We start from the raw sequence: 24,798 nt of genomic DNA, 5'->3' as shown, positions 1-24,798 counted from the left end.
AGAATGCTTACAACCATTTATAATATTTTTATGCAAATGTTCCATTCAACTTTTGAGGTAGGATGAACAGGAAATCAGGTCCCTACAGATGAACAGCTAGTATGCTAAGTCACTAAGCCCTCAAGCCTCCTGTTTCTTCAGAGTTACTGTTCTCATTTCACTATTTTTAAAGTACAAGTCTGTTTTTCTCTGCATAGACCTAATTCTTGTCTTTTCTTTTGTAAAATAAACCTATCAAAATGCTAATACTGGATGTCTGACTCACAAATGAACCTGCTATACTAAGGCAGACAAGGTTCTTTGGGTGAATCTAATATCTTTTATTAGACCAACTTAAATAGCTGGGGAAAAGAACTAGCAAGCTTTCGGGTTTAAAAACCCCTTTGTCAGGCTGAGGAAGCCTGTGCAGTTGGGGTGTGCTCTTCCTGGATGAAATCAATAGTAAAGAAGCCAGAGGCTGGTATGCATGCAAGACAGGAAGTCAGTGAAGATGAAAATTGAAGAGGCAGGTTATAATGTGTCGTAAGTCCAATGTCTATATTTTGTCCATGATTTTTTGTATCCAGGAGGTCGATGAAGTGAAGTTCATAGGCACGTCTCTGAGAAGTTTTTGTAAGTTCCCTTTGAGGATTAGAACTGAGAGATTGAAGAGAGAGTGGTTTTCTTGGGCTTTTAAACCCAAAAGCTTGCTAAAAATTTTTCCAACTATTTAAGTTGGTCTAATAAAAGATATTAGATTCACTCAAAGAACCTTGTCTGCCTATGTCCTTAGACCAAAAGGGCTACAACCTATACCCCTGCTATATTAATACATCCAAATTTGTAAAATATCGACACAAATCTCTCCCTAGACAGGAAGGGGGTGTGGGGAGATGCAAGGAAAATCATTTCTTCCCCATCCCTTTATTAAAGCTAAGTACAGATATTTGGGGAGGTTAAATCAGGTTCAAAATAGCTGACCTATTTAAACTTATCTCATCTTGGTGCTGACTTTACATTTACAGACTCAGTCTCAGTGACCAGCAATCAGTCTAAATCTGTAACCCTACAAATGTGACATGCACATAAACTGGTCTAAAATTGCAAAACCCAGTTTAAGATAAACCTGGATCTACGTAGTATCAAACTTATTCGATTTAGGTCAAACTGGTGCTCCTGTACAGTTTCTCAGTGCAGTCTGGGGCTGGGAAAACCCAGCCAGTGGCCTCAGTCCTAAGGCCTCTCTTTTCACACCCCCTGCATTGAGCTATTGCCCTCCACTCCCTGCCCCTTGCTCACCACCCACCACCAGCCAGCCCCCATCCCACAAGCCACTTAGAGTGCAGCCATTTTTATCAGAATTCATTGCTACCACAGCCAAGCAAGTAAGTCCCCCTGAGGGGAGGTGGGGAAGGATTGGAGGTGTAGGTTCACTGGGGTGGAGACCCCACTCCATGCCAGCCATGGGTCATGCCTACTGTCCCCACACCACCAGTGGTTCATGCCCCCCCACTGCTTGTGGGTCACACCTGCCCCTCCACTCCACCCGTGGTTCATGTCAGCCCTGCCTCCCCCCCCCAGATTATGCTGGCCCCATCTACCCTACCTGTGGGTTGCACTGGTCTCCCACCCCTCATGGTTCATTCCTCCCTCCATCCCCCACCCCAACTTAACTGATATCAAGCAGCCATTTTGAATCTATTTAACCTCCCCCTAATACACCAAATATCTGTACTTAACTTAAAAGTGTGGGTAAATGCAGAAGATAGGATTTTAGAATGATTTTTTGAGAGCAGTAATTTAGCTTTTGTCAGGCTAATGTAGGGAAGAAAGTAAATTCTAGAGTGGAATGTCTTCAGTTCAGTATCAACTCTCTGATGGGGAAGGCAGCTTGAGAATCTCAGCTGAGCTCAATTCCTGCTATAACAGACCTCAGAAAGCCCTCATGTCTTTGAGTCTTGAAGTCCAAACAGTAAGATTCTAACTGCTGGTTTATTGGTAATTACATTCTGCAAGTTTGAAGACTGCAGGTTAGCTTGGGGAGATGGGGCTGACTGTTAGGAGATCTTATCCTGCCACAGGTTTGCTGCTCAATTGCTTAATCACATTACCACCTGGTGCCAGAGTTCCCCATTTGTATAGAAGAAATAAATAGGCCACATCTATTTACATAAAGTAGTCAGCAGTGTGCTGTTGTTGCCAAGAAAGCTAACAGCATACCAGGCTGCATTAGTAGGAGTGTTGCAAGTAGATCAAGGAAAGTAATTATTCCACTCTATTCTGCACTGGTGAGGCCACATCTGGAATACTGTGTCCAGTTTTGGGCCCCCTCACTATTGAAAGGATGTGGACAAGTTAGAGAGAGTCCAGCAAACAGCAATGAAAATGGTTCAGGGCCTGGGGCACATGATTGATGTTGAGAGGCTGAGAAAACTGTGTTTATTTAGTCTGCAGAAGAGAAGACGGTGTGCTGATTTGATAGCAGCCTTTAACTACCTGAAGGGTTATTCCAAAAAGGATAGAGCTGAACTGTTCTTAGTGGTGACAGATGACAAAACAAGGAGCAATGGTCTCAAGTTGTATTAAGGGAGGTTTAAGTTGGAAGTTAGGAAAAACTTTCTTATTAGGATGATGAAGCACTGGAACAGGTTACCTAGGGAAGTGGAATCGCCACCCTTGGAGGTTTTTAAGGCCTGGCTTGACAAAGCCCTGGCTGGAATGATCTAGTTGGGGATGGTCCTGCTTTGAGCAGGGGATTGGATTAGATGACCTCCTGAGATCCCTTCCAACCCTAATTTTTTGTATCATTCTAGGTACTTTGGGATATTAAGATGAAAAATTGTATGCAAAAAGTATGTTTAGTAATACTACTGAGTGATTAACTAGAAGTTATAAAAGCTAATATTTCTAAGTGGTCAATAAGTATGGTCCCATGCATCATGTACTGTAATGATCCAGTCTAGTTTTTAACTAAGAAAACTGTTAGCCTGCCATAGCCTCATAAGTTCACAGCTGAAAAGAGTTTCAATTTCCAGGTTAGGTACAAATGAAGAACAAGTGAATACTTTCAGCTGCTCTTATTACCTGTGCATTTTAATTCTATTCAGTTATAGTAAGTACTATCAACAATTTGTAATGTACCTTCACACATGGTCTTTAACTTTTACAGAACCAAGCTTGATTCAAGCCAATTAACTTCAGTTAAACACATACTGCTGGCCCTAGGGCTAGGTCCTAGAAATTCAGAATATGTTATCTGATCTAAATGGTGTCACCCAATGAAAATTATGGCTGTTGCCAATTTACCAGATTGGTTCTTTATCTCAGTGTCTTGTTCAATATGCCTCCATAGAGTTGTTGTGAATTTCCCTGTATTCCTTATTCTGACCCATCTTAAATAATTTGATAGATGTATAAAATTTGTTGCAGATGTGAATCCTGATCTGAGTGCATTTGTTAATGATTGACAGTACTGGATACTGTGCAGAACAGGTACAGAATATTCTGTTCCATTGAGAATTCCTTGAGCCATCCTACACATTCACAGATGTATTTCTTGACCTTCATCCTGCAAAAGAACAAACATTTGGCTTTAGAGGTTTGTCTAATTCCTTTTTGCTGATTGTCAGGTAAACAGACAGGCCAAAACAAAACAAAACAACACCCCCAACCACTCTGCAGCAACTGTGGGCTAAATCTTTCATGAGAACAGAGAGATTGTTCCCCCATGTAGCCTCTATTAACAAAATTCTTCTTGGCACTTGTGGAATCTTTCTGTTCCTAAGCAGACCTCTTATTCTCTGAAATGTATATGGCTGTTAGAGTCAGTGCACTGTAGATTCAGTGCACATGCTAAGCAGAGGAGAGGCTAGATCCTCTCTGTAAACAGCCTGTCTACTGTTCAACTTCCTTGTTATTCATCTGATTCCCAGGCTTATTAATGCTGATCTCAGAGTCTGAAAGCAGCAGGTCTAAGTAGAATTCGGTTCTCAACTTTTCATCAGAGAGACTGGATGCCACATTGACCTCAGTTAATGCTGCAGACCTGGAGCTCGTAGGGGGTCCATGTTCACTACTGTGACTTAAAATCTGGAAGGTCTGTGACATGCTCCCGAAGTGAGTGACTGGTGCAGCCCCCACCATGTAGAATGACACTAGCTTGAAACCACAGTGTTCTCAAATTCCCAGCCATCTGGTGAGCCAGCTCACCCAGAGATCTGGATGCCCTGGGGTTCCTGGCATCGGGGAGCCCACTGATAGAACTGCCTAGAGCTGCACATCCCCTCAGGTGCTACAGCTGCTAAATCAACTTTGACATTGTTGTCACTTTCCTGGCTGCTGATAACTGAAACTGACAAATATATCAATTTCACTCAGATGTTAGGAAGACTCAAAGGAGAGCAGATTGTTTCACATTTTTGCGTTTCAGAATTTCTGGCTCATGAACTCTTTTGGAAAAAAAAAAGTTCATCTGATTAACTGATGGCTACTGTACTTTCTTTCATGACATAAAATTGCCTTTGAAAATAGACTCATTGAATATTCCTAATAGATAAAAATGCACTCATAAAAAGGAAAGTGAAATGGGGGTACAGTGAGTATCAGGCTACAATAACAGATGGAAAATAAGAATATTTAAAAAAAGTTTCTTGTTCAAAAAAGGCAATATTGATAGCTTTTTGGAAGGTCTAATTTACTATAAGGCATTAGCCAGTATTCTGAATATTTTGAGGCAAAGTAGCCTTTGTATAAAGTCACTTCTGTCATCCACAAAGATATTAAAATAATTGTTGCAGTTTTTAGTAACATCAAAATTAAGATGCTTCCTTCTTTAGAAATGGGAAAAATAAATAATTAGAACTCTTTCAGGAAACAAAATGGGATTGCCAATTTGTTCTCCTTAGTTCCTTCATTAAAGAACAACTCCAGTGAAACACTACAGACAATCTAATCATTATATAAAATTAAAATAAATCACTTGAAAAAAATGTTAATGTCTCTTAATTAAAATGCAAATACATAATTAACTATAAACTAGGAAGCTGGAAACTTGATAGTCATTTGAGCCACAATTCAGCAAAGCTCTTGAGCCTAAATCTGTGCCCATGACTTCTGCCTTAGGCTACATACAGACATTATCTTTCTACTGGTAGAGTTGCTTTTCTCCTGGAAGGAACTCTGAGCATTCATTTAATTTCTCTTGAGGCAAATATGCTCCCTCTGGAAGTCAGAGTAATCCCAGGATGACATCTGGAAGGTCTCTCCTATGAAAGAATACATGCATGCACACTAGACTGAAGTCTTCATAAAGTTTATCAAGTGTCGTACTGCATGGGAGCCCCAGTTACATGGCTAATTTTAAAGATGTGACTAGTTAAATTGTCTTCAGGAAGATTACTCATAAGTTTGGCATGTGTTTTAGTACCTTGCTTGAATCAGATTTCTGTATGTACTGTAGAAATGAGGAACACTAGATCCTGTGATTAGGACAAGGGAGGGGTTTTTGTGAATTCTGTATTTTTAAAAAATTAGTTAATTAAACACAATATATTTTTTCTGTGATCACCTCCCTTCTCCCCAAATTCTCCCAATTGTATAAACTTGAAACTGTGCAACTTGAACCCCAAGGATCTCTGAGAATGCATGAGGTGTTTTTCAACTGATAAAATTTCTCCCTATTTGAGATTACTCTTAAAGTAATTAACAAGCAAGAAATACTTTTTTAAAAATATAATGCATACTGACAATATTAACTTCTGATGAACTGATCACAAAGAACTTTTAAGGAGTGGTCTGTGTTGTCCTAGTTTATGAAGGATTTTTAAAGTCTGGCTTTATTTTGAATTTGCCCAAAAGATGATTCTTAATTCTACAAACAGCAATGTAAAAAAAGAATGCATTTTAGATGGTTTGAATTATTTGTCATTCTATTGTGACTTTTGTTTGCTATTTTACTACAATATGGGTGTGTCTACACGAGATGTTTACTTTGCAAGTCTCCCCACCAGCTGGGGCGGCTCTGACCAGGCTTCACATGTTGCACATGAATAAATTCCAGAGCTTATTGTTCTGAGTTATTTGCTCCCAGGAGCATGTTCAAATGGTGCACACAGGCGCAGTAAAGTCTGGAGCAATAAGCTTCAGAGTTCATTCATGTGCACTAAGTGCACATGTAGATGCGCCCCATGAAAACAGAAATAAAAAGTGATTTGTGATTGAAAGACCAAAATGTTTACAATATCATTTCAGCAATGACAGAACTTCTCCTATTTTTTCCCTGACAGAAGTTGGACAAATGGATCTGATTTCACAAAAACATTTTGATTTTGATATAACCATGTGTTTTGAGACTATATGATCTGACAAAGTTCACAGAGAAATGCTATCATGAATAACTTGCTTTTTCTAGTTTTATTTTATAAATAAGGTTTTGGATGCTCATTCGGTGCCTTCTTCCTTCCTGCCTGTCTGCCTGCCTTCTGAATATCTTGCTTACCACATCACTGAAGGCTGTCTTCTGGACAGTTTCATTTATGACAGTTGGGATCTTCAAAATTATTTTTTACATAATATGTATATGACAGGTGTCAGGGCTTGTTTTTATTTCAGAGTTTTGAACAGGTAATAATTGCTAGGGGGAACTTGATAATGCCTCTCCTTAACATATAAAACATTTGCATCATTATGCATGATGATGCTTATCCAGGTTCTAGAACATATTAGAAGCCCAGTATTAGATGCAGTTATAGAAATAGTGATGGATCTAAATTCCATTAGAAGACGCAGTTCCATGAAAGTTGGTCTACTTCATGAAATCAGGACACTGTGTAAAGTCGGGTTAAGGAAACAGAGAACAAAAGTTATGAATAGTTGAGAAACATCTCATCCCAGTATTTCTAAAATAAAAATGTGATTGTTTTTGTTTTTAAACAAGTTTTACATTGTTGTAACTGTCAAGTTAAATGGTACAAAATCAAAGTCATAATGGAAGCAACATTTTAGTTTTCACCAAAATGAAAATTTCTATCAGTTGAAAACAACATTTCTGTCACATTTTTCTTCATGGAAAACTTTAAAATTTTCACTCTAATACAGATAAGGCCAACTTCAAAATCTTGAAATCCTTTACATCTTGAAATCCTTTCACATAGCTATATCCCATTTTTCTGTCCACAGGATGTATGTAAAAGTATTCAGACAAAGGCATTTCCTTTTAATGACAAACACTGTGTATTTTTATTTGTTTGTTATTATCTAAGTAACAAGAAGCTTTAAAAAATAAATCTCGATAGATAGTGCTGAAGTAATGTTCAGTGAGCATAAATCCCCTCTCATCTGACTGACTGTTTGATTAGAGTTCTCATGTGTTGCTTTTCTGTATATAAGTGCTTATAGTCTGTGCTATAGTTCCCAGGCTGCTACTTGGAAAAGCTTTTTATAAATGGCTTTTCCTTTTTACATGACAAATTACTATTACACATGATGTTCTCTAGAGTAGGTATCTAGGTAACAATGATGATACTGCTCCTTGCAGAAGAGGGGGTGTAGGAGACAGGGAATAATCAATGATTTTTTCCAGTGATACGAGGAAAACTGAATCTCTTGGATTTGGCAGGTTACTTTGACATATCTGTCAAGAATTAACTATCCTGGTGACCTTTTTGATGCCTAGTTTGAACCATGATGATGATGATATTTATGGGTTTGGCTCTGTCTGACTGTATTCCCCAGTAGCTCGGGAGTTCATTTTGCTTTCTTCCCTAGCAATTTAGTCTCAGACTGAACATAGGTAAGCAGGGTACTACAAAATGCGCAGTTGTGGTATCCACTCTTCTCCAATCTGCTCCTATTCAGAGTAATTAATAGAAAATCTTTGTTTTTGAGGTTCTGTACAGCACAGACTAAGCATACAGAAAATTAGACTGAAATTAATCTCTCTCCTGTAATTCTAGATTACTTTTAGAAGTGCACACAGCTTCTAGCAATACATTTGTGCTTCTGAATTTTATGAGTTTCATCTCCCAGAATAATTTAAAGTTCAAAATTACACAAAATATAGCCCTTAAACAATATTTGAGCTATAGAATGGTGAATATATTATGAGAAAAAATCAGATTGCACATTTCTTGACCTAGGTAAGCATTAGGCAGGGCTGGAGTTGTTTATGGAAATCACCAGCAGAAATACTAAAATAATTAAATTTTGTTTTGTTCAAGTATTTTCTCTTTCAGCACTGTATAGTAGGCTGACATGTAAACTTCTCCCTTCGTTACTTACTCCTATCAAACTGTTTGATAGCTTCTAAAAATACAGTTAAGCTGCTGCTCCTAATATAGTCTTCTAGTTTCCATAACATACTGTCCCCTGCAAAGCTGTTCCCCACAGACTTTCCAACATCCTTTTGAAATTCCACCTCCTTAGAATTTATTCTAAAGAATGCATTTCTCTTTCCTTTGGAAGAATCACTGCTAGATGAACATATAGAGCTTATATGCTTAGAGGTCATGTGGCTTTAATTTTTTTGGAGATTAGCTGGAAAGCAAGGAAAATGAGCAACAATGTTTGAATAAATACATGTATAAAACAACAGATACAGATAAAGTAGGAAAGTTTTCCCAGAGCTTTGACAGAAATTTAATTTTATTGGGATGGAATGACTGGCTCGTAAAGTCAGGATAGATACTTTCATGAAGAGTATGGCTTTTGAAAAATTAGCTATTAACAGTTTTATCTTGTAGTAGCCAATGGTTTTGCAGGTGACTTTCAAAGATGCAAACTCAGGATGCAATACACACTGTTTGCTACCTTCCACCTCAGTATTTGGAAGTGGTGAATAGTTTCAGTCAGTCTTTCTGGTCTATGAAAATATGTGTTTATGTTTTCATATGCTCCTCAATACTGGCACTTGACTTTGAAGCTTTTGAAAATGGTTTTGTTCCTCACTGGGACAAAAAGAAAACATTTTGGTGAACTAACCTTAGAATTGAAAGTGCGCATGGGTCTCTGCCAGTCTCTGCAGGGCTGGTGGTGGCAGCTGGAAGGAGCTACTGCTGCCTGGGCTGCCTAGAAAGGTAGCCCAGTGGCAGAGCCACCTCAGCCCTGCTGTACACCCAAGGGTAGTGGGATGTGCCACGGGTTGGATGGTGCCTGAGGCAGGACTGAGAGACCCACTGTGGGCCAGTCAAAGTAACGCCACGGGCTGGATTTGGCCCACAGGCCATATTTTGCCCACCCCTGCTTTAAATTGATTTAAATTGGGTTAACCCCATCTAGTGAATGCCTCCACATGTACATGAGTTCACAGTACATCCCCAGGGCTGGAAAAACCCAGTCACTCACCTCAGCTGTGGGACTGTGCTGTTTCTACCTCCTTGATCCTGACTCGGCAATTTTTAGCACTCTGACTACTGCCTTCTCCCTCCCCTCTGCCCAAAGCAGGCAAATCCCCTTCCCCACAGACCCATCAGCTCCCACTCCAATTTTATATACATACACATTTGCCACATTCAATATATGATCACATGGATTAATTTAATCTGCATAATCATAGATTGGGTCTTGGTTGTGCAGGTGTTTGCAGATGCTGGGAGCCATGCCATGATGACATATTGACTCAGTATCAGCTGTCACTGGGGTGTTAGAGGTTACTTATTGAATGGCCAACCTTACTTGTTAGAAAACTTACATTATGGTACCTTAAAGAATTTTGTTCAAATATTGCATCAGCTAAAGTTGTCTTTGAGTTCTTTTGGATCATAGCACAAGCTGGTATAAATATAGACTGAAATCCTAATGCTTAAAAAAAAAAAAGACATCTCCAGGCTTAACTATCTGGTTTCTCTGTTTTTCTTCAAACTTTGTTTCATCTCTACATTAAGTCAAGAGACCTCAAAGTGTGTACTTTCCAGATGATCTTTCTCCAAAAGTATGCTGAAAGTATAAAGGATATTAAATACTATCACAGAAGACAAGTATTTTAATTTATTTTTTTTAATATTGGAATATTAAATTGCTCAAATACCTTCTCCCAGAGAATTCTTTCTAATAAAATGAAGAATGGTTTTCCTTACAGTACAGTACTTAATGCCATTTGAATTGGTAGAAAATTAATTTGAATACTCTGTGTACTCAGTGAGACTGGATTTGAGTATTTCTGTTCAGTAGAATGTATGGTCTATTAAAGTAAGGTCACTTGCGTGATGATGACTTGTATAAGCTGAGGCACTTCACTGAAATCCCAGGGTCAAAATCTTTTCATGCAGTTTTTCTTTGTGTTAAAAATGTTATTTGCTTGTCCTTGAAAAAGGACTGCCATTTGCTTCAATTGGATATGGGGGAAGGGACTATTTGGTGTATATGCCTTCTATTTTTACATTGATCAGTACAAAGAACATGTGGCTATGGTCTATATTTGTTTTCTGTACTATGCTCTACTCATTGATCTTGACCAATGCTACATTTTCACAATATTGTTTTGTCAGTAAAACATATTTGAGCAAATACAGCAAAGAATCAATTGAAATTCGTTGTTCCTGAATGCTATAACCTAAGTGTTACTGAATTGTCAAAGTGCAACCAAATCAAATAAGTTTTTGGCCTAAAAAAATGCCAATAGTGTAGACAGACAAAATAGGACCAATGGGAATATTGTATAGCTCAACCAGATCAGAATAAACTTTTTATAGCTGAGCAACTCTCAGCAATAACCAAGAGCTTGTGATAGTTGTTGCGGAAATGATGAAACAGCATCAGTTCTTTAAAAGTAATGAACAAAGACTTAATCTCTATCATTTAGTTTTGTCTCTGTCTGACAATGTGTGTGTGTGGAGGGGAAAGGGAGGTGTAAAAACAGTGCCACCCTTATTTATTTTTAAGTGTTATTGGAAGACAAACTGTAACAGGGCACTTAAGGCACTTGCCACTTTAAGTGGAGGAAAGGCTTCTTAGAAAGCTCAGGCAGCAGTCAGGGAAGTCACCTGACCAGCCAGGGGCTGGGCTTAAGGAGGATGTATATCAAGGGCTTGAGCTGGGCAGGTAGTCTAGCCCTGAGAGCCATGGAGGGAAGAATCTTTGAGCAGCAGCAAGGCTCCTGATACCATCTGAATGGGGGGGAAGCAAGATCAGAGATTTAGGGTTTGAGGGCATTAATACACAAACTTAATTGCATTTGCTCTACACGCAAGCTGAAGCAAACTGCACTGCACCGCTTGCAGTTGTATAAGTGGTGAAATGCACTTCAGGACACAGAAAATGGCAGCAGTGCCCGTTTGAACTAAAGCAACTCTGATGCACTTTAGTTCAAAAGTGCACCACTGCGATTTTCTCAGTGGCCAGTGCTGTGGTGCCTACATGAATAAAAATGCCCTGAGACTGCAGGGGTGGTGCAGGTCTCAAGTGGCTTGGGAGTGGGGCCAAGGCCCAAAGGATAGGAGCCAAGGCCAAGGAGTAGAAATCCATCTGTGATGAGAGAAAACCAGGGTCAGAGATCTGTAGCCCAGGAGGGGCATTGGCCTGGGTTAGGAACCCATCTGCAAGTATAAGAAGGACCTGAACTCCAGAGCAGGATGAAGTCAGACAGGGGCCCAGCAGGTGGGGGAGGCAGAAACTGGGTCAAAGACCCAGGACCACATGTGGGAGTAGCCAGGAGAGGTGAAGTGCCTGCGTCTAGGTGGAGGAGGTAGAGGCTTGCCCCTGGGAGGAGCAGAGAGTGCAGGCATGAAAAAGTGATCAGTAACAGCTGTGAGGCTTGGGCATGGCCAGGAGGGGAGATGAGGTGGCCACATAATTGGCCCTGAAGGCAAAGAGCAGCGACACCAGTGCTCATGAGTGAGATCTTGCTTGGGAAGCCCTGGTGTAGATTCCTGTTTCTAAGTACAGATACATCAAGGCATGGCATGTGAAAAGGGAAGATGCCCAAAAACAGCAAAGCAGACAAGAGCTGAAGGGCTTCAAGGGGCTTCACAGCTACCCCTGGGGTGGGACCCTGCTATACAAACCAAAACATTGTATTTGTCAATAATTTTGTAAGGTGCAATAAATACATTTAAATGTTAATTTAGAAAACAAGATGTTTGAAGCACAATGGTGATTCATGGGAGCAAGAAAAAGGAAAGCTTGTGCCTTTAGGGTGCATACAAGTGTTAGATTTAGATTTACCTAACCTTGGGCATGAAGGCAATAACGCAGCTTAAACTGCCCAAAAAACTGTGCACCCAATTTAAGTTAGTTCATATCAGGAGGTGAACTAACTTTAGATTGATCTTGGTTAAACCAGTGTAAAATGGGTTAACCTGATCTATCAAATGCCTGTATGCATTCACAGAACAGCCCTGGGTCTGGAAAAGCCCAGCCCAGGACTGCGCTGTTCCTATCCCCACAATCCCGACTGGGCTATTTTTACTTCCACCATGGACCCACTTGCTCTCTTGCCTGGACCTGTCAGCTCCCTCTGCTGACCTGCCAGCTCACCTAGATCTCACCAGTACCCCTGTCTCCCCAGGTTATTTATCTTGGCCTGCCCATACTGCTTCCAACAGTGGTGAATGCCTGCATGTGCTGCTTCTAGTTTAGGTTTAGGCAGCTTAAAGTAAGCTGCCTAAACCTGAACAGGTCCAGTGAATGCTTGTTCTCACTCTGAAGGTGCTGAGTTACATGAGCCGAACTTCTACTGCACTTTATAGGAGATTTGCTTGAGCACAGGATTTGCATACAGTGCCCAAAAACTGTCTTTACAAATTGGAAGACAAGGAATGAGAAGCAGGTAAGAGATGTATATAGCGTAAAGTGTTTTCTTCAAACTCTTGCCATGTGGACATTCTCTCTTGTACACATACTATTATTGCACTTAGAAACTGAATTTCTAACCTACTGCTTTATGCACTGACGCAACACTCGGTAGAATAGCAGAAAGGCTAGCTTTAACTACTACCAACAAGTTACAAAACTAAATAACAGAAAAATATTCTTTCCCAATGTAAAATAAGCTATTAGTCCTTAGTATTATCTTAGCTGCACAAAGATTTTTACCCAAAGCAGGCAAGAAGCAGTTCTTGTACAGCCTCATGGTGTGGATCATTCACTTTTGGCTGGGTGGCACAGGATGGCTTTTTGATCTTCCCTGGACTGCACCAACACCTTGCTAGCAGTGTCTTGCTTTTTACACTGTTTTAATTGCATAGCTTCAAAGCTTTCCTTCTTGACAGTTGGTTAATCAGAGTCCGAACAAAGCAGGCAAGGACAGAATTAATATATTACACAATTGTATCTTGTTTGTGTATTTGTGAAGTTTGTAAGCTTTCGATCAGTTTGGAATCAAATAGGATGGCTATTGATGAATGAGATATCTTTAGGAAGTGGATCACAGAATACTGTTTTTTAGTAGTTATTTTAACAATGGAACCTAATAAATAGCAGCATCTAATGGCTTATGGAGATAGTGAAGTTCAGAGACCATTGGATACAATAGAAGTCTGTTTCAGGATAATACATACTGGTTTAGCACAATAAGCATTTAAAGACTGAGTGCCTATTCTGAGAAATATACCTTAATTAATAAATGCAAATATGAGGTAGTGAGGAACAAAGGCCACTGGGGACAATAAGCATGAGTTAGGTTAGATGCAGTCACATAGACTGATTTAGTATAAAACTTTAGACAGATATTGGAAGTTTGCTTTCGGAAATACGGGGAATGTGTTAACCAGGATATACTTAGGCATGTTTTCAGTGCACCTTGGCTTTTGTCTCTTACACACTTTGCTTTGAAGTGGATACTTTAGGTCTTTTGTTTTATTTAGTGACACTTAGCTCAATGGATACGTAAATGTAGTTTGTAGGTTTCTCCTACAGAAAGCCACCTTTCTGGCTTGCTCTGAATCTTGTTACATTTATGCAATGAGTGTGTTAGGTCTCTGCCAATACTTTTAACCGTCACTTCTCAAGTGTGGTAGGAGGCTGAGAACTGTTCTTATGACTGTTGTTATCTTATGACATGGGACTTGTACTGGGTACCTCAAGCACTCCACTCTCTCTTATGCCTAACGGGTTGCAAGCCATTAGTGGAGTTTGATTTTCTTGTGGCAATCTTTTAACCACAACCCCGTCTTGCCCCAGCCATTGTCTTGCATTTTTATGCAAGAGACACTGTCCAAGCTTTCACAGTTTTCATATGCAGCACTATAGATGAGATTTCAGTGTTAACTTTCCTGGCATTTTATTTTAGCAGTACCGTGTCAAATGTTTACTTAAGCAAACAGTGCATTTAGAAAGGATCCCAAACCAATCATAAATGCCATCTTCCCAGCATGAATTATACAGGAGCTCCTTCCAATGCTTAATGAAATACACTTCTGGCTAGGCACTGGGAGCAAGTTCCTCATATTGAGAGATTACAGGAAGGTTATTTACTGACCTAGTTCTCTTTTCATAAGAGAGTAGTTGATTGACTGCTTCATGTTGGCACCTCAGAATTCCGCATTTAGTTTGAGGACCATTTTGATGCAACTTGTAAGCTGTCATTTGAATCACGGATCAACCTAGCTGAAAATCACAATTAGTCCCATGGAAATGTTTATATTGTGAAATTTATTTTTGTTTTGTCCTGGGACCAAAAAAAAGGATATATTTAATTATGGAAAGTCTTAGAGAAACTTGATATTTCATGCCTACATATCTGTTAGAAATTCTGCCAAACTTGGTTGTCTCATTTTAGCTTGATGAACAGAATGGAAACATTTCATTTTGGGTCAGTTTGATGTAATCTGTGGTCGTTTATGCAAATATGGTGGCTCATGGGAATTTTAGTTCAGATGACCCATGTCCACCTTTCCTTATTTTGGCTGGGCTCTATATTTGGATGATGTCTTCTAATTAATTGACTCCCATGTGGTACTATGACATTTCAACTAGGGCGACTGTGATGAATCATGTCAGATATTGTTTAATCAAGAAGTTCAGCTCATGAAACCACTTATGGAATGACACTTGGTAACTAGGATTTCACGGGCCTCTGATGTTTGCCTCAACTCCAGGAGAGGTATTTTAACAGTCCCCTTCACCCAAGCCATGGCATTTAAAAATTACAGGAACCTTGAGCTGTACCCAGCTGACTTTCAAGGACCCACACATAGAATCAATCACTAGAGATTTCTTGCTTGGTGCCCTTGCTGACACTTTAGATAGGGCCAGAGATGTGGATATGATACAAATAGATATTTGCAATGCAAACCAAGAGTTGCATTTATGTTACGCTTTTTGCCAAGAAACTCCAGTTGGGAAGAGGTAACATGCTTTTTCCTCTACAAACCACTGAAACAGATATATATTTGCTTTTTGCAGTGCAAAAGGGGGGTATTTTGTGCTACAAATATACGTCTGTGACCTCCATGTCACTCCATATACAGCAATGGGATTCACAGATTCTTTAGTTATAAAAGTGCAATTTTGTAGCAACTTTGCAACATGAGCCATTCTCTGTGTTTTCCATATTAGGATGCTTTGAAAGTAGCAAGAGAAACGCATTTGTATGGTGGTTTCCCCCACCCCCTTCCTCCTTGCCCCAACCCAAAAAAGCATGAGACCTTCTGTACACTGGGTGTTTTTGAGCAGGAACAAGTTGGTGGTCTTACTTAAAAAGAAAGTTAAAACTAAAACCCCCATATATATTGTTAGAGCTGCTCTGGTTTATACACTTAGGCACAGTTTCTTTATCATCCTCACAGTCTAATACTGTCACAAGGCAGAGTCATTTTTATTTCATTTTTGAGCATCAAGTTAGGTCACTTAACAGTGATACACCAGGAAGGCAAACCACTGGTATTAACAGAAGAATGTGTTTTCCAGATCAGATTTATTGATCAAAATTAGAAAGGGATTCACCTTAATTAAGCTATCATAGCCTTTACATTGTTTCAATCAATACTGATGAACAGTGTAGGAAAGCTGTCTTAAGTACTGTTTCTCAAATATAATTAAATGAGGGCATAATGTTTTGCAGTGGAAGAGATAATGCATTCGCTGAATTTAAATTGGGGAAAACAGAAGACAAAGGTTTAGCTGTGCACTGAGATATATTGAATTAAATGTTTGGAGGTTTAAGCGAAAAGTTTTTCTTTCACTTTACAGTTTCCCCAAATTCTTGTATTTACTGTTGTACAGCGATTGCAGAAACCAAAGGATTTCAGGCTATTTTTTGTAAGTTGATACCAGACAATTTAAGCTTTGTAGTCTAACCAATCACATACAAAGAATCCCACAACTACTGTAACTAATTAGGAAATGGGTATTTTGTTATACGAAGGTTCAAAACATTCAGAGTTGCTTACATTATAAACAGCGCATGGTGATCAGGCCAGTCAGTCCACACTGGGAGAATCTAGACCTTCAGTAACCTCCTGAATGAAGGATATTCACTTCAGAAATGTAACAACACATTGGAGTGACTTCTTTGTCAGACGTGCAAGGGAGACATTTTTTATGTAAGAACAGAAAAACCTCGGGGGTACGTACAGATGGTATGTTTAGATTGACTGAACTAGGGTTAAGTTGATCTAAATGCCCTTATCTACATGCACTTTGGGGATTTAAATTGGGTCAAAAATGTCAGGTCCAATCTAAGTTAGTTCCCCTAAGAAGGTGAACTAACTTTAGTGAAGGACAAGTTAACATGCTCTGTTGAACAACTGCATGTATTTGCAGTGCAGCCCCAGGGCTGGGAAACCAGCTGCTCTCCCAGCCCTGAGGCTGTGCTATTCCTATGCTCCAGCCCCCCTCACCAGGCTATTTTTAAGACCCCAAACCCTTTCATCCTCAGGCAGACAACCCCTATTGCAGACCTGCTAACTCTGTCCCACAGATACAGTAGCCCTCCTGATTCTCCTGATTCTCCCACTCCCTCCCCTCTACAGACCTGCTATTCCCCCCTAATCCCTTCCTAAGTTGCTTACACTCATTGGGGGGGTGAGACAGGCAGGTGGTGTGTGCCCTTTGTCCAAGGTGGCCTTGGTTTCTCTTTTTGGGGACTGTGAACAAGTCCAGTTATCAAAAGGTCTGTACCCGTCCGGTCACTAACCTCCAGGCGGAAGTGTACCATCCCCGGAGCTGCGTACGTCAGAACCCGCCTGCCACGACTTTGATGATTCCTAGGTTCAGTGTTTTCTTCTGATGTGCGCAGGTCCAAAAACGAGACTTCCAGTTATCCCAGAGGTGGGATCTTTGAGGGCTCCTTCCTCCCCTACACCTTCACCCGGGCCTCCATGTCAAATCACAGTTGGCTTTCCAGTCTCTCCTCCCTCTTTAGAGAGAGTGAAGGCCAACACCTTAAATATACGAGTCCCGAAATCAACAAATCATGGGTCACACAGTCAGTTCCACTCCCGGGCACTAGGTCCCGAGTTCCTATGGTTAGTTGGCTTCAATAAAGTTCCAACGTCCTTTATCAGGGAACTCCTTTCCGTCCCCTCAGAGTCCTCCCCTTCCTGGGGTAATTCCTTCACTTGCCGGGATGCACTATGGCTGAGACTAGCAGCCCTATAAGCTGAGCTGCCTGCCGTGCAGACTCAGCCGTGGTGAGGCGCCTCCGGCTGCCACGACTCCCACAATCAACTTCGGGGCCTATTGCCCCCTTCGTCTCGCCCCTCCAGGGCCTTACCTTTGCCCCAGAATGTACGGGCCGGTCGCATGTCAGTGTGCCTCCGCTGCGCTGGACTTCTGCCGGTGATCTGCTCCCGCACCGGCACTTCTGGTTCCCCGCTCCTTCGTTCCGGTCTGGCTTTTAAGCCAGCCGGTTTCGCCTCACACCTGCAACAGGTGAGTAAGTGCCCCGCCCCCTGGGGCCATGGGTGGGCTGTCGCTGTGGAGCCTTCTGCCCCGCGGGTCTCGGGGCTTGACCGCCCCGCTGCACTCACACAGGGACTCTTTCCTGCTCTGAAATCCATCCTTTTTTATCTTTTGTTCCCTCTGACTATCTCTGAGCATTGTTGCTTGGTCTTCCTGTGGTTCTTATACTGTCCACCTTCTGTCCTGTCAGCATATCTGTTTCTTTGTTTCAACAAACCCATCACATGCACACATCTTAATTTGTTTATCTACCCATCTCTTAATTAGGTCTGTTCACCCAAACCAGGAATTTCAAGAGACTGTTGCCTAATGCTACCTCATCTCACATTATGCCCACTTGTCCGTTGGCCTCAGACACAGTGGGCCTTGAAGAAAATGGTCACAAACAGGCTTTTAGAAACCAGTTAACCCTTGCCATCTCCCTGGACCATTGCCCTAATGTCTCAAGGCACCTATCATATTTAGGACATACTGCCATTGAGGTTAATGGTATTTTTTCTATTGACTTTAAAAATACTTAATATTCAAATTTGTTGTTAATAACCAATTTGCTAAATAAGGTTGATCAAAATACACATCTTGCACTTGTTTTCATAAGTTCATATAATTGACAGTCACAGCTGATTCATCTCCCTTTCTCACAGTGACTTTGAATAACTGCAGCCATTAACATTAGTCTTCTACATCTTGTTCTGCACTTGACTTACAACATGTACTCACATGTATATGTGTTATGTTTTATCAATACCATCGAGTTGTTCATGCATAATACATATGCATGTGCAAAAGAAGTTGTTCTCCAAATATTCTTTGGAACTACAATATATATAGTCATGAATAAATGTTTTTTTTTTACCTGGAGCTTGAATTATATAATTGAAGTTAGACATTATGGGAAGACTAAAGATGAAATAATAGGATTATTTTAAATTTACACAAGTGGAGAAATAATTTGTATACCTTGTTGAATATTAATAAAGCATGTAGCAGAGCAGGATAAAGACTGATAAATTGTATTATACAAGTTATCTGCACGGAATTCCAAAGAAAATGGTTTGCTCATACTTCAAAGGTAGTCACTATTTTTTTGGCTTGAATTGTGGTAGGTGCAGACTATATCAATTCTAAAATATAGTTAGACATGAAATATCTACTACAGTAAAAATACCAAAACCAGTATGAAAAGGAGAGTGGAAACTCTTTCTAGCTAGCCACTAAAACAGAACTGTGTTCTAGATGTAGGAGTTTTGGGGGAGGCAAAACCCACCATATAATTTCCCCCCTCTCCTCCTATTTTTTCTCTTGATCTCAAGACGGAAGAGAGAATATATCTTGCTTTGGACTTCAAAGCTTTATTTTAATTTCAAATAGCCTTTTTTAACACTGTGTAAATCACTAAAACAGCTTTACGGGTCTGGCTTCAAGACAGCTAATACTTTCAACTCATTTAAATCAAGGCCTGGGGCCTTTAAATAGAGGAAACAGCTGTAACAGTTTCTAAAATGTATATGAGATGCACTGCCATTATAGCATGGTGTTGGAAGCTTCTGAGAGAGAGGGAGCACCTAGGTAGCTGCTTTAGATACTCTGAAATCTAGTTTGCTTTTTTATATTTGATACAATAGCAATCACATTAATAGAATGTGAGGTTCCTTTTCCAACAATGGTTTATAGCACTTCAGAAATAAGCCTTCTGCTTTGCCTCAGCATTTCTTTCTCAAGAGAGATCAGAGCACAGACTCTGACTGTATTAATGTTGTCCTTGAATAAAGATCTTGTGGCCTTTTACCCTATTAAAATAAAATATAATTGAAAACGGTCAAATGCAGTAAGTGGACACTCTTTTCTGAGAGACTGGATTAAGATTTCTCTGAAAATAAATTTCTGGAAAGAAGATTCTAATTTTCTTTCTTCTTCCTTTTTCTTTCTATATGTTCAGATGGAAGACGTCATAGCCCGTATGCAAGACGAGAAAAATGGGATTCCTATTCGTACAGTTAAAAGTTTTCTTTCCAAGATACCCAGTGTCTTTTCAGGTAAGATTCAAAGTATGTTTTGTACTGCTCAAACGATTTGGCTCTAGCCAGTACAAAGGGGTGTTTATGCAGAAATAAATTATTTAACAAAAGCTTTTTTTTTTTAAATCCATGAACATATCTGATCTGGCAGAAAATGTGAATCCATTGACAATTTGAATTGTTGGATAATAGGCCATTGTTGAGCATTGTTATGTAGTTTCTTATGTGCTGGAAAGGATTTACACAGGTTTTTTTGTAAAGTGTTCAGTGACTTAAGACAATGACTAAAGAAAGGCGGTATGTTAGTGTAACAGTTGCATTCAAATCTGATTATAAAACAAATTAAAATATGAGTGCAGTAAGTTTGCTTGTTTGTCTAGTCCAATATATGAAGAAGATAACTCCCATCTCATGGGAGGATCACTCACCAAAATCTGAGCGGCCGCAAAGCTTCCACTCATATGTGGATGACCTCTACCTGACTCAAGAAGTCTATGGGCCAACGAGAGCCAAAGCGCTGCTTGACCTGGTACTGGCTACTGGGGATGACCTAATCAGTGACCTAGTGATCAGTGGGAAGCTGGGTGACAGCAACCATGAGCTGATCACCTTCACCATCTGCTGTAAAGCTGGCAAGTCAGTCAGCAACATGGAAGTCCTTGACTTCAGGAAAGCCGACTTTGACAAGCTCAGGAGGCTGGTCAGTCAGGCCCTAAGGGACCTCTCCCCAGGGAGAGGGGAGTTTAAGAAGAGTGGTTGCTCCTCAAGGAAGTGATCCTCAATGCACAAGCTAAGTCTATTCCACCTTGGAGGAAAAGCAACAAAAGGGCACAGCAGCCCCCCTGGCTCTCCAGGGACCTAGCAGACCTCCTGAGGCTAAAAACAAAGGATGGAGGACAGGATTCACCTCCAAGGAGGATTATTTTGCACTGGTCTCATCCTGCAGGGAGCAAACCAGGAAAGCCAAGGCTGCAACTGAACTCCAACTAGCTTTCAGTGTCAAGGACAATAAAAAGCCCCTTTTCAGATATATAGGGAGCCAGAGGAAAAGCAAGGGCAACACTGCTGAACCAGATGGGGCAACTGACAACTGATGCCCAGGAAAAAGCCAATCTATTAAATGGGTACTTTGCGTCAGTCTTTCATCAGTCCCAGCCCATACCTACTACGGGACAGGGAGGTCCAGGTAAGGGAGATCCCCTTTCCTCCATTAATGCTGACCTCATGAAGGAACATCTTGAGAAGCTGGATACCTTCAAGTCAGCCGGCCCTGACAATCTACACCCCAGGGTACTCAAGGAGCTGTCAAGCATCATAGCCCAGCCCCTGGCATGGATCTTTAAAAACTCCTGGCGCTCTGGTGTAGTGCCCAAAGACTGGAAGAAGGCCAATGTGATGCCTATCTTTAAGAAATGGAGGAAAGTGTATCTGGCTGACTATAGGCCCATCAGCATGCCTTCTATCCCGGGGAAGATCTTAGAAAAGTTTATTAAGGAGGCCATCCTTAATGGACTGACTGACGCCAACATCCTAAGGGATAGCCAACATGGGTTTCTTACAGGTAGGTCTTGCTTGACCAATCTCATTTCCTTCTACGACCAGGTGATCTATCACCTGGACAAGGGAGAAGAGATTGATGTCATATATCTTGACTTCAAAAAAGCCTTCAATCTGGTATCCCATGATTACTTCTTGGCAAAACTGGCCAATTGTGGCCTTGGGTCCACCATGATCTGCTGGCTGGGAAATTGGATCCGTGGTCAGACCCAGAGGGTTGTAATTGATGGAAGTCACTCATCATGGTGCCCTGTGACCAGTGGGGTCCCCCAAGGCTCTGTCCTTGGACCCATATTGTTCAACATCTTCATCAATGATGTGGACATTGGAGTGAGGAGCGGACTGGCCAAGTTCACCCATGACACCAAACTTTGGGGCAAATCATCCACACCAGAAGACAGGAGGCTGATCCAGGCTCACTTGGACAGGCTCAGCAAATGGGCGGATGAGAATCTGATGTTGTTTAACAGTGAAAAATGCAAGGTTCTCCACCTTGGGAGGAAAAATCTGCAGCATCCTTATAGGCTTAGCAGTGCTATGCTGGCTAGCACTATGGAAGAAAGAGACTTAGGGGTCATTATTGACCACAAGATGAACATGAGCCTGCAATGTGATGCTGTGGCTAGTAAAGTGACCAAAATGCTGGCTTGCATTCATAAATGCTTCTCAAGCAAATCCCAGGATGTCCTTCTCCCCCAGTACTTGGCATTGGTGAAACCGCAGCTGGAGTATTGTGTCCAGTTTTGGGCTCCATAATTCAAAAAGGATGTGGAGAAGCTTGAGAGAGTCCAGAGGAGAGCCACGCACATGATCAGAGGTCAGGAAAAGAGATCTTATGATGACAGGCTGAGAGCCATGGGGCTCTTTAGCCTGGAAAAGCGCAGGCTCAGGGGTGATCTGATGGTCACCTATAAGTTTACTGGGGTGACCACCAGGATCTGGGGGAACGTTTGTTCACCAGAGTGCCCCAAGGGATGACGAGGTTGAACGGTCATAAACTACTACAAGACCATTTCAGGCTGGACATATGGAAGAATTTCTTTACTGTCTGAGCCCCCAAGGTCTGGAACAGCCTGCCATTGGAGGTGGTTCAAGCACCTACATTGAACACCTTCAAGAGCAAATTGGATGCTTATCTTGCTGGGATCCTATGACCCCAGCTGACTTCCTGCCCTTTGGGTGGGGGGCTGGACTCGATGATCTCCTGAGGTCCCTTCCAGCCCTAATGTCTATGAAATCTATGAAATTTTTGCTGCGGGAAAGGAAGTTGCATTGCTTAGCATGCCATGTGGTACCAAAAGTGGAATTTTTCACTGACTCCCACAGAAAACTACCTTCTGAGCTGAGGCACGATGGCTATGAATTCAATCTTAATAGTCCAAGTGCAAAGATTTTTTTTGTCTTGTTTTGTATGTACTATTTATGCCTTGTGAATATTAATCACAGAATGATTAACATGGTTTTATGGTACCTATGCCCAAGAGAGGCTGAATTCTAAACATCAAAAATCTTAGAGAAGTCTGAGATGTTCATGGAAGCTTGCATAGTGCCTACCACGTTTATAACTAATCCACATCTATCTTTTATAAGTGAAAATATCCACTTCAATTTTAATTCTACCAAATGACCACAGAATTTCTTCTAAGTGTATACCACTGGCAGATCTAACCGTAAGTAAAGGCATAAATAGTTTTTGTAGTGGAGAAGGTGACCTGATCAAAGAAAATAAACCATACAAATGTTCCATCTCTCACTTTATAACTTCTGAAATATCTATATTTGTGATTAAGACTGCTGGAGACAAAGTTAATTCTCAGCTATGAAAAACAACAGAAACTGACCCCTCATAAATGGACTTCTATATTTCAGAAACTTGTTGACTGTATAGTTTCCAAAAAGGTTTTATAGTGACTGCTTTGTTCTGCTTCTCTTTGACTGTCAAGCCCACAAAGAGTCATGCTTGTAAAAGCATTATTTAAAAAAGTACCTCATATATATAAACAAACTTCCTTTATAGATAACAAGGATTATCATTAAGTCAACATTAATTTTTCCTTGCTCTATTTTGTGCATCAAATATAATTTTGGTACCTTTCACTATCTGATGATAAAAATAAGGGAGTTCAATTTTTCATGAGTTCTGAACATAACCTATTTCCCACTGTTCAGGATGCTTCTGTTTTGCAGTATTGTGGGACTACAGATAACTTGAGTACATAACCACACACACTAAGTAGATAACTTATAAATAAAATTGTATGTATGGCAGTACCCTTTGCTGCATGGAAACCAAACTGCTCCACTTTGCTAAAAGTAATGGATATTCTTTAACTAATATATTAAGGGTTCCTACCTTTGGAACAGGGTATGATGATATGGTTCAGGAGCACAATGATGTTTAGTGACCAGAATATAATAATTATTGGGAAGCTGTGTGTGTCCACTGTCCACAGATTTCATATGGCATATGTACAGCATGTTTACTGATATACATTTATCTAAGAATTATTCAGTCAAGTAGATAAAATTCATTTTTTTAAATATTGTGGAAATTAATAAGTCACTCTCTGTAAACAGAGCTTAATAAAGTGTTGCTTGACATGGAAAGGGATGGCTGCAGGGCTGTATCATGGATACACAGTTGTTGTTTGAGATCTATATAGATTAGTGTATATTGCAAGCCTTCATCTTTGAACAAGATCCTGAAGAGGGTGTGAGTAGCAGTAACAGAAATGCATGTTGGTTGGTAAGAGTTTTGGTGCATGTTAAAAGTATGGGCAAATGTTATCTTTTCCCAATACCTGTCACTGGAAAGGATAACGAAATGAAATGATAACAACATATTTTGTTACTGTAGATAAATCGCCAATTCTGTATAGTGCACACATGTACATATGCACCCCACTTAGTCCTCATGAAAAGCCCTAGTCTTCGGTACTAAAACCATGAGTGTAATTTTTTTTTCAAATCTGAATTCTTCATTCAGAATTTCTTATTAGTCTTGGGCATACTTTGTACTGTTTTAAAGAACTGTGAAAGGTTCAGGCAAGGAGAATGTTTCCAGCACCTTCTATTACATAATGCCCTAATCCTAAAAAACATAACATTTTGCTAGGGAAATATTTATTTTTCAATATATTTTAACTCTTGTGAATAGTTGAACAAATTCAAATTTCACAGGTAAACTGACAAACACCATGATCATTCTCTTTCAAATTGGTCCCCACATAGACAGTGTAGGCACACTGCATGCATTAATTCTGGCTGTTCAGGTTAAAGTCAAGAAGTGCAACATACATCACACTTTTTTCATTTGCTCTGAACCTCCCTGTAATATGGCCCCCTCTACATGTTGTACTTTAAGCATGATTAACCAGTTAATTGTGCCTAAAGTTGTGACCCAGCTACA

General features: G+C 40.4%; 1 protein-coding gene across 3 annotated transcripts in view; it reads left to right on the top strand.

Annotated features, from left to right (window-relative positions):
• Window positions 1-24,798, top strand: part of RGS7 (regulator of G protein signaling 7) — a 500,495-nt gene that overhangs the window by 202,497 nt on the left and 273,200 nt on the right. For all 3 annotated transcript variants that reach the window (XM_090031504.1, XM_090031503.1, XM_090031505.1), the window contains exon 3: window positions 19,754-19,850. In XM_090031504.1, coding sequence (XP_089887630.1) covers window positions 19,754-19,850 — 97 coding nt within the window. The remainder of the gene's footprint in view (window positions 1-19,753; window positions 19,851-24,798) is intronic.

This window comes from Crocodylus siamensis, chromosome 1 (assembly GCF_052110815.1).
Source record: "Crocodylus siamensis isolate JL-2025a chromosome 1, ASM5211081v1, whole genome shotgun sequence".
Classification (NCBI taxonomy): domain Eukaryota; kingdom Metazoa; phylum Chordata; order Crocodylia; family Crocodylidae; genus Crocodylus; species Crocodylus siamensis.
Note: the sequence above shows the minus strand (reverse complement) of the source record. Positions and strands in the feature narration are given on the sequence as shown.